This window comes from Phoenix dactylifera, unplaced genomic scaffold (genome assembly GCF_009389715.1).
Source record: "Phoenix dactylifera cultivar Barhee BC4 unplaced genomic scaffold, palm_55x_up_171113_PBpolish2nd_filt_p 000305F, whole genome shotgun sequence".
NCBI classification, from domain to species: Eukaryota; Viridiplantae; Streptophyta; class Magnoliopsida; order Arecales; family Arecaceae; genus Phoenix; species Phoenix dactylifera.
Genome location: NW_024067779.1, coordinates 134,257 through 144,403, shown reverse-complemented (window position 1 = coordinate 144,403; position 10,147 = coordinate 134,257). Strand labels below are relative to the sequence as shown.

The following is a 10,147-nucleotide window of genomic DNA, read 5'->3' as shown; positions in this document are numbered from 1 at the left end:
AGTTTATATCAGTGTAATGGGTAATGGGAGCATGATACATGGCCAGACTAAAAATATTACATGAACCGCAATTTTACAGATAATAACAAAAGACAGTGTTATGTAAATGATGACACTACCCTTAAAGATGTGTCATTATATGCTAAAGTTGCATGCCTTTTTTTTAATCATTTACGTTCATAAAAAACCAAAATGTAGTCGGCGGTGCTTGCGAAACTTAAATGAAGAACTTCAATTTACAAGAAAAAGAACTTCACTGCATTGCATTTTAATACGTATCACTTGCTGGTAAGCATATCCAATTTAACTTGTTCAATTTGTTTCCTAAATTGTAATGAAGGCAGTGCAACTTTAGTGTGTCATGAGCTCTATATATCTTCTGCTTCCTCTTGAAACATTATTCTAAAATGTGATGCTACAAAAAGAAAAACAAAAAAGCCAACTATAATAACCACTTGTGAATCCCTAGAAGCTTCTACCGTTCTACTCAAATTTTGAAAATAACCTATATGAGTCGTCTTGTACCCCCACTTACTAATAATATAACCTCATGCCCTGTTCTTCAACACAAGTCTATAGTTGGAAAGCGTAGTCTTTTGTCTGGAAGCCAAGAGAATGGCGAATAGTCTTTGTCACATTCAGACCAAGGCCTAAAAGCGCAGAGAGCGAGAGAGATTCTATAGATTCATGTGAAGTGGAGCAGAACATTAGACAATGATGATCCAATCAATAAGACACATGTCGCCCTCTCATGGGGAGTCTTTTGCCCCCTTATAAACCCCAGAGGCATACATAGCACCCTGACCCTGTGATAGCCTTCACCTCTCAGCACTAAACTCCTTCCCTTCAATTTACTCCCCTCTACCAGCTATACTACTTTCTTTCCCTCCTCTCCTTTTCTCTCGTTCAATTCAAATCTTCCAAGTCCCTTAACTATTGTTCCTCTTATTCTCTGAAGCTCATGGCGATATTTCGTGTGTCATTTTCCATTTTGACAGCGATCACATTCCTGCTATTAAGTCTTCAGAGCTCAAGTGGAAGGAAACATTTCCACAAGCACAAGAAAAGTCATGAAGAGAGTGGAAACTACATCTCTCAGCCCCCTCAGCTCTCCCCTGCTGATCCTCCAACAGCTAGTGATAACTTCTATAATTCTAGTTCGGAGCCTTGTGTTTTTGATGTGAGGTCTTTCGGGGCTGCTGGCGATGGATCCACCGATGACACCCAAGCCTTTCGAGCAGCTTGGAAGGCTGCGTGTGCCGCTGAATCCGGCATACTTCTTGTGCCATCAGATGGCGACTTCATGATCACTTCCACAATCTTTTCAGGGCCATGCAAGCCCGGGTTTGTGTTTCAGGTAAGCATATAGACTTTAAGTCCCTCAGCAATGCCTCATTCTCTCTCTCAGATTGAACTGAGTTCTTATAGTAGCTGTACTAGTATAGGTGGATGGAGTACTGATGCCCCCTGATGGTCCTGACTGCTGGCCGGCATCTGATAGCAAGCACCAGTGGCTTGTGTTCTATAAACTCGATGGGTTGACTCTGAGGGGAGAAGGAACCATCGAAGGCAATGGCGAGGATTGGTGGAACCTCCCATGTAAACCTCACAGAGTATGTCACACTCTTGATCTCATGCAAATTATGTAAGTAGGAGTCTAGCCTCGTTGAGAACTAATTCTTTAATCTAATACCAAATCAGGGGCCACATGGTACTACATTGCCTGGACCTTGCGATAGCCCGGCGGTAAGCACCGATTTCAGTATAATTTGTTTCTGTTTCTTTGGATCTTTCCAATCATATTGGGTTTCATTTTAACAGTGTAAAAAACTCTTTAAACTTTTGGTTTCTCTTTTCCTTTTTACAGTTGATTAGGTTCTTCATGAGCAGTAATCTTACTGTGAAGGACCTACGGATCGAGAACAGCCCTCAATTCCATATCAAATTTGATGGCTGCGAAGGAGTGCACATAGAAGGCATCAAAATAAATTCCCCAGCCCTTAGTCCTAACACTGATGGTATCCACATCGAGAACACAAAGTCTGTCAGCATCTACAATTCCATGATAGGCAATGGTAACAGCTCTCCTTAGCTCAATCACACAATGAATTCATTTCAAGCGGCAAACATTATTTATTAAACAGAGTGTTCGACGATCAAAACAGGTGATGACTGCATTTCCATCGGTACTGGTTGTTCTAATGTCGACATAGAAAATGTTACCTGTGGGCCTAGCCATGGCATAAGGTACTCCAACTTCTCATACAGAATTTAAATTCTTTGCCACCTATCTGTTGCTATGATCTTCTCATTGCAATCCAATTATCCAAATGATATCACACAGTATCGGGAGCCTCGGCGTGCACAACTCGCAGGCTTGCGTTTCGAACATAAGCGTCAAGAATGCAGTGATTAGGAACTCTGATAATGGGGTCAGGATCAAGACATGGCAGGGTGGGATGGGCTCAGTAACAAGCATTAGCTTTGAGAACGTCATCATGGAGAATGTAAGGAACTGCATCATCATAGACCAGTATTACTGCCTAACCAAGCAGTGCATGAATCAAACATCGGCGGTCTACGTAACGGACGTCTCGTACATGAACATAAAGGGGACGTATGATGTTAGGAGCCCGCCGATACACTTTGCATGCAGCGACACCGTGCCGTGTACCAACATCACCATGTCTGAGGTGGAGCTGCTCCCATTTGATGGAGAGTTGGTGGATGACCCCTTTTGTTGGAATGCCTATGGGAGCATGGAGACACTAACAATTCCACCCATCTCTTGCTTGCAGGAAGGGGAGCCTCAGTCCGTCAAAGAGAACCTTAGATTAGTTTGCTGAACTTATTAGTGCTTCAGCTATAGCAATTTAGAGACACAATAAACATGGACAGAGCTCAAGACCCATATGGTCAGCCCTTTATTTTTTTCATATGTGTGACTGTTGTGGGGATTTAGTCATGCTTGGGCGCCCTCATGGAGTTCGTTTTCATGTATTGATTGGAATATATTATGTATGGGCTTACTGCAAAGTGTTATGAGTTCAGGTAGTTTAAGCAGCAAATATTTGTGTGCCTGTACATGGAAGGTGCAGAGAAAAGTAGAAGCAACTTCAACCCTACTATCACAACCCCCGAAAAAAGATTAGCTAGAAGATGTTACTTGGGTTCCTTGGCCTTATACAAGTATACAAGATCTATCCAACGTATACCTGATGTAGGACTCCCGCACGGATTCTCACACACTCCTTCCATCTAAATCATGACATCCTCATCTAAAGGCCCAAATCCATTCAAATCTAATCACAAACACCATGATCGGTCTGTGATTAGCTCTCATGAACCCATACTACAGTGTCCCCCAGCCCACATAAGTTATTTGTTACAACCCAGGACCTCATCCGAAAAGATTAGCCGGAAGGTGTTATTTGGGTTCTTTAGCTCTGTAGAAGTATCCAATATCTACTCAGTGCATAGGTAATATGGGACTATATACACGACCGTACGGATTCTCATACCTAAAGAGGCCCAAGATTCAATTTCTAGCAGAGATTTCCCCATGGTATTTCTCAAGGGAAAAAAAAGAATAAAATAGAAAAGTAGAAGCAACTCTTGAAGAAACCCATGGTATCATCTAAAATTTTCCTTATCTTAGTGACATGGTTGCATTTAGGGAACTTCTTGCCCTACAGGTTAGTCCATGGTATATATGATTTGATATTTTTAATTCCAATTTTAATTTATTTATTTTGTCTACTAATAGCTGTATTTATGATTGTTGAGTAGTATTGACTGATGATTTTTTTGCCACCCTTCTTTTAACTAGTCCCGGCACTCCGCATGCGAAGGCTAACTCAAGTTCGACAGACCAACTTATTTGTAGAATGCATATTCTTTAGGGTTTACTCCATAAAAGGACTCATAAAAAGATTGTGCTAGGCCTGGCAAGCACTAGTTCATATCTAACTCCTTAACTTGTATGCAATATTAACATTCCCTAGCGGGTTATCCATAAAATTAGACCAAAAGCTCGAAGCAGCCTCGGCAATCTGTCTGCCGAGACAAGTTCGAACTTAACGCGAGAACTTTTACATGTAAGTCCTCCGATGATAAACTACAACAGCGTCTCCTAACTTTTTGATACTTTAATTATTCAGATAGCTCTGCTATTTTTTGCACATCATTAATTGCTATTCTTTAGCTTGAAGAGTTGACATTATTTTCAAAAATAAAATTCAAAGTAGAAGCAGCTCCAATCGCGCACTTTAATCATCTAAAATTAGTCTATGTGTTAGTCCATGGTATATGACTAGTAGTTTTTATTTTTTCTATTTTTTCTGCTCATATATTTGTACATATTGTTACTGATTAATATTGACTGATGGTTCTATTAGCACCCATCTTTAAACTAGTCTCGGCGCTCTGCATGACGGGACTAGTTCAAATTCAGCAGACTAACTTGTTCATAATGATCACATTCATTAGGGTTTAAGCCTTTAACAATTAAGAAAAAATAATAGACATAAACAATACTACAACAAATCTTACAGCATTAGCTCCAATCAGTTATTTGGATCCTACCATCAACTGGCAGCTAGCAAATGCCAAGTGTTTGAGGAAAAAGTAAGCAACTTTTAAAAAATAACCAGGAATTATATATATATATATATATATATATATATATATATATTGTTCGATTCTGTCCTATGCATATATTACAAACAGAAAAAATCACACCTAAGATAAAGAAAGGTACTGCATGTATAGAGTAAACCGAAAAAATCATTTAGAACCACCTTGTACAATTGAGTGCAGGGGCACAAACAGAATGGAAACCAGGAGCTAAGAAACTTAACAGAACCAAAAAGTTACTGAATAACAAAGAGATTAAAGAATTACACCTCCAGAAAAGCACAGAAAATCTAATATGGAAACACATAGAACACGCATGAATGCACGCGCAGAGACAGAGAGAGAGAGAGGGGGGGAGAGAGAGAAGCACATATAAACAGGCCTAAAACAAATGGGTGACAAAAATCAGACAAGAAGGACAGAGAAGAAACTACTAAGAAAAAAAAAAGCTGTTGAATGTTATTGAAAACGAATTAAAGAAAGACTCTTGGATTTTTATGATTAATACAAAATTACATGCTGCCTCCTAAAAGGTTGCAAGAATTTTATGCAAGTCAAGGGTCTCTTAAAGTTTTTTTCTTAAGGGGTCCAAATTGGCATTTAAATATTTTTGAATCCCTCCTTATTCATGAAGTCACCTTTTTTTAAGGTAAACAATTAGATGTCCTATTCTGAACAATAAAGAAAGAAAATAGATCCTAAGGTTATATAAATAAAAATTAATTGCATAATACTGACATATCAATTTAGTATATATCTAAAATAAGAGCCCGTCAAATCTTCTCAAAGATTATTATACCAAAATCCATCAAAACTATAAGCCAATTGATCCTTAGAAAAGAAATTGCCAGTGCTTTCTTTTCATTACCTTATCATGAGATATGAAATAAGTATAAGCCTTTGGCCAATTTCTAAAATGCAAAGGAACTCAGATTCATTATGAAACGAGGCATAGACCTCATGGATTTTCCTGAAAGATTTGAAAATCTAAAAAGAACACATCAAAAGAAGGGCAGGGTAAGGAAAATAGGTGTTGTCGTACACTTGGTTATATGTGACCTAGGACTGATCCTATTGGTAACATCTCTCTGCTTGGCAATTAGAAGTCTCTCTCTATATCTCTTTTAAAAAGAAGAAGACCTCCTAGTGCAAGAGGTTCCTACCACTCCAAGGTCTTGGGAGTGTCAGACGTACGCAGCCTTACCTCCGCATGTGAAAAGATTGTTTTCATGTCTTGAACCCATAATACCTAGGTTGCAGAAACTTTTGTCAAGATCACAAACTACAATGCCCGATGAAAACTGTCATTGTAGACAAACATATATTTTACATCATTAAGTTTGAAACATGAGTCTAGATACAATAATCAAACAAGAATTAAAGTGAGGTGGTTGATGATATCAACTGTTTTACACTACTGTGGATGGAAGTATTTTGCCTTTGGAAAAGGAAGAAGATCCTAGTTTTCAAAAATGCCTATCCCAGACACCTGATTTTTCAGTTCTACTTTATTTTTCTTTTTTCTCCTTTTCAACCTACTGCTAGTCCTGGCCCATACACCGGGACCTTTTGTTCTTAATGCATTGGCAGGTTTGTGGCGTAAGTTTCAATTTATTGACAAATGGTTTGAAGTGCTTCTTCCCATCTTTATTAACAATTGGTTTTATAAGCTTTTTCCCATCTTTGGCATAAAAAAGGGCATGAATGAGAAAACTCCAAGCCTAATGTGCATGCCTCCTCTCATATTACAACAAGACATCAGTCATAATTAGTCTACTAGACATAAATTCACACAAACCTCTCTTATGATATTTATAACTTGCCTTGTATCATTTTTCATAAGCCTCAAGGCATTTTGCAAGAGCCTTGAGCATGACATGAAAAACTTAACTAAAGCTTTTTAAAAATGCCTCATTAAAAAAAAAGAAAAATAAAAAGAATCCTCCACATTATATTTGCCTTCTATAAACAACAGTATTTGAGCAAATTTCCATTACAAGATGGAAGGTAAATTCTGACAATCCTTCTCCATGAGAACATAACAGAATTAATAGATATGATCAAAGAACATAATCTTTTAACGGCAACCATTTGCAATAAGATTCAACAATGATACAAAAACCAAGCATTTGTTCCCATGATGTTATTTAGCCTCCGCTAATTGGTGGAATAATTGCTAACTCATCACTGTTTCTCAAAACTGTTGATTCTGGAGCATACTCTTCATTCAGTGCCACAACCATGGAGTTATATATTTCCTCTAATTTCGGAAACTTATTTAAAAGCTTACTCATACAGTCTCGGGCTGTGCTTCGTGGTGGCATTAGAAGAGATATATCAGTCAATCCAGTAAGTTCTCGAGCTCTCGCAAAGAAGAGGACCTTAACCTGGATCAATGGACCCACTTCCATCTCCGCCATGTCGCTTGTTTTCTGCATCTTGATCACTTCAACAGCTTTATTAGCATCACAAGCATCTGGTTGCATAAATTTAAAGAAGCAACATTAAAGTTGGTAACTTTATCATGTTTCAATCTGATATATCACTAACTTTAAAGAAGAAACATTAAAGTGGATAACTTTCTCATGTTTCAGTCCGTTATATAACTAAATCCATGAACCACGACCTAATAATCCAGATGAAAAAAGGATTAAAAGATCCTACAGCCCAGACAAAGGTCCAGAAGTTAAAACAAAAGCCTGGAATTCATATAATCAAGAACTATCTAACAGAAAGGAAGCTAAAAGATCAGTATAAGAATCACCAAATTGCTTGCACGGATAAATTCCCAATAAAATACGGGAACAAAACAAAAAATGAAGCTAACGGGCAATCAAGATAGATAGAAAAATCTGGAGGCGAGTTACAAGATAAAAAAAAATTGTTAAAAAGACCGTAAAACTGACTGGAAATCAGAAATCAAATGAAAACCCTATAATCCACCGGAAATTCGAAAATCAAATGGAAACCCTAGAATTCGATGGAGACTGGAAACCAAAAAAGAGAAACTTGATATAGGGGAGAAGGGAAAGACATGGAACCGAAAAACCTAGAATTTGAGCTGAGATAATAGGATAAAAATCTCACCTTTGGATTCTTCTGCCATGGACGCAACCTCCCTCGCTCTTGAAAAGGGGGAATAACCGATGTGATATTTAAATCACGCATATAGCCATTGTTCCGGTACTCCGCTAGCCGGGTCTAAGTTGAGTATAATATTTATATTCGTAAAAGTACTCCTATAAAGCTCGGGCTAGTACGTCCCACTTATATGTAATTTTTATATGATCGAGGGAGTAAACAATAAAAGTACTCCCATGTAATTCCCACAAGTGCTCCTATCAATGGAACGTTTTAAATATAGCTCCATTTAAAGAGAAAAAATTACAAACACCTCCCTTAGTTTTTCGGTTGGCTCTCTCCATTTCACCCAACTTCGCGTGCCCCTTTTTCTCGGATTCGATTTAGGGCTTTTTCGATGCATTGGAAGGTACAAAATTATCCATTCTAGAGTTTTCTCAATTGAATTCAGGTACTTGTGAGAAATCTTCATTACTCTTTGATTTATATAAAAAGAGAAAATGTCACTAATTTCTGATTTCATGGCTCCTATTTTTGTCCCTTCCTTTGATGTATAAATGTTGATTTATCTATCTAGGTTTTATGCCCCTCCTTTATAATGTTTCTAGTTATCTATGAAAAACTATCGAAATATCGTGTAAGAAGTATAATTCTGAGGTGAATTCATTCATCACCTAAATACCCACATGGTAAAAAAAAATCGTTGTTGGAAAAGCTGGATTTATTAGAGTGCTTTACTTTATTTTAAGTCTTTTGCTTTACTTTAATATGTCCGCTATCATTCATAATGTGAATTTTTGCAACATGCACCACCATATTCACAAGTTTTGTTTTTTGGGAAGAATTCAGCTGAGGGCAAAGATTTGGAGTTCGAATAAAATCTCAAAGTTTCACCAAAGTTTCGAAAAGAAAATTGGATAACAAAGGAAAGAGAATATTAAGAAAAAAAATGTGGGTTCAAATTTCAATTGACATGTTTCTACATTTAGATATTTTGAAAAAATGAAGCAACAATTGAACCACCAACGGTTCAGATAACAGTACAAATTTGTAATCCAAGTGTATCCCTTAAACAAGTCGCAGATAATCCATGGATAAATTGTAAAATTCATAAACCAATTAATAATCCCTGACAATTTCAATTACCAAAGAATAGTTTGGAGAATCACTGGGCCAATGAAAAACTGCTAATAATTTCAGAACATAATCATTGATTCAGGAAAAATGGTTCATATGCTTCCATCACCAGGAATAAAAGCCTTACAACCGATTTCCAGTCTAATATTTTGATATTCAGATGCTGATTGTTCTGCTTCTTGGGATCCATTTGATACTTAATTGTTCAAATAACACCGTATTTTTGCATATCACTGAATTCATGATAAAGATTTCAACATTTTCCTTTTTCCCGAAAGCTATATAGCTCCAATAAACAACTTGAATAAAATCAGCAAAAGATTTTTTTTTTCCCTGTTTTTGGAGAGGGAGAGAGAACTGAACAAAAGAAATTTTTATAACTCCCTTGTTTTAATGGTATCCTTTTGATACTTTAACTGTTCAGGCAGGGGTTCTGGAGTATATTTGATATTTAGATTGCCGCCGTAGATATGCAATCATTCCAAATGAAAGATGAGGGGAATTTTCTCAAACAACAATGAAGCAAGAACTACATCCAACCAGACTTAGTTATACCTGCAGCTCCAAATACACAGGTGTCTCCTTGATAAGTACTGTTTATCACCAAAACTTGAACCACCCAGACACCTACCTTGATGAACTTTCAATGGCAAGTCTGCCAAAGAAGAGCCAAGCATTAAGCAATTGCTCTCAAAGGCAGCAACTCATGAAGAATGACTTGATGTTATAAGCAGTAATCCTGATGTTATTGGATGATTGAAACCTTAGGTCTCCTAGGCAACTGCAGGGGCTTTGTGTTCATAGTTAAGCATTTTTCTCTGCACATGTATTTGATGCACTGCAGTAGGCTGTTAATGTTGAGTATCTCATAAACAACTTATGAAGTCTTGGGTTTGAAGGTTTCATCCAATAATAATCTTCCTAGGATTCCATTACATCTTTTAGAGCTTAACATTCCACTAAGCATTTACCATAAGACAGCAACAAGTCCTAATGAATAAATCAAGCAGAAATTTTTAAATTTGCCAGCTTATAGTTGTCCATGTACATGGAGTTTATTTGACCATATTCACAGGAACAAGTTCGATATGCTTTTGTAAAAGGATTACGAGCAACTGATTTTATTTATTATTATAGTTTATTAATTTAGGATCTGAAATTTCCTCACTTTATTGCTTATAACTTGAAAAAAAACAATAATTTGAGCTCTTAGATGGGAATTCTTAGCAGTCATACAAACCATAAGCAGGAACTCAGCAGAAATGACACAACTTGTTCCACATTTGCTTCTGCA

The 10,147-nt window shown here is 37.2% G+C and overlaps 2 protein-coding genes across 4 annotated transcripts; one reads left to right on the top strand and one right to left on the bottom strand.

Annotated features, from left to right (window-relative positions):
* Window positions 1-3,084, top strand: LOC120105526 (polygalacturonase At1g48100-like). The gene is made up of 6 exons (XM_039118092.1): window positions 1-1,357; window positions 1,446-1,613; window positions 1,702-1,746; window positions 1,868-2,075; window positions 2,166-2,247; window positions 2,345-3,084. The coding sequence occupies exons 1-6, from the start codon at window positions 962-964 to the stop codon at window positions 2,844-2,846; spliced, it is 1,401 nt and encodes a 466-aa protein (XP_038974020.1). The 5' UTR covers window positions 1-961; the 3' UTR covers window positions 2,847-3,084.
* A 3,476-nt stretch (window positions 3,085-6,560) lies between these two features.
* On the bottom strand, window positions 6,561-8,654 carry LOC120103781 (molybdopterin synthase sulfur carrier subunit-like). Of its 3 annotated transcripts, none has more exons than XM_008813309.4 (2): window positions 7,723-8,654; window positions 6,561-7,073 (listed from the first exon to the last, which is right to left on the bottom strand). In XM_008813309.4, exons 1-2 carry the CDS (start codon window positions 7,801-7,803, stop codon window positions 6,783-6,785), a joined length of 372 nt encoding a protein of 123 aa, XP_008811531.1. In that variant the 5' UTR covers window positions 7,804-8,654; the 3' UTR covers window positions 6,561-6,782. The 3 variants fall into 3 exon arrangements, with proteins under 3 accessions (XP_008811531.1, XP_038974018.1, XP_038974019.1); XM_039118090.1 differs by having other exon boundaries at window positions 6,561-7,067; window positions 7,723-8,651; XM_039118091.1 differs by having other exon boundaries at window positions 6,561-7,111; window positions 7,723-7,868.
* Between the last annotated feature and the right edge of the window lie 1,493 nt (window positions 8,655-10,147).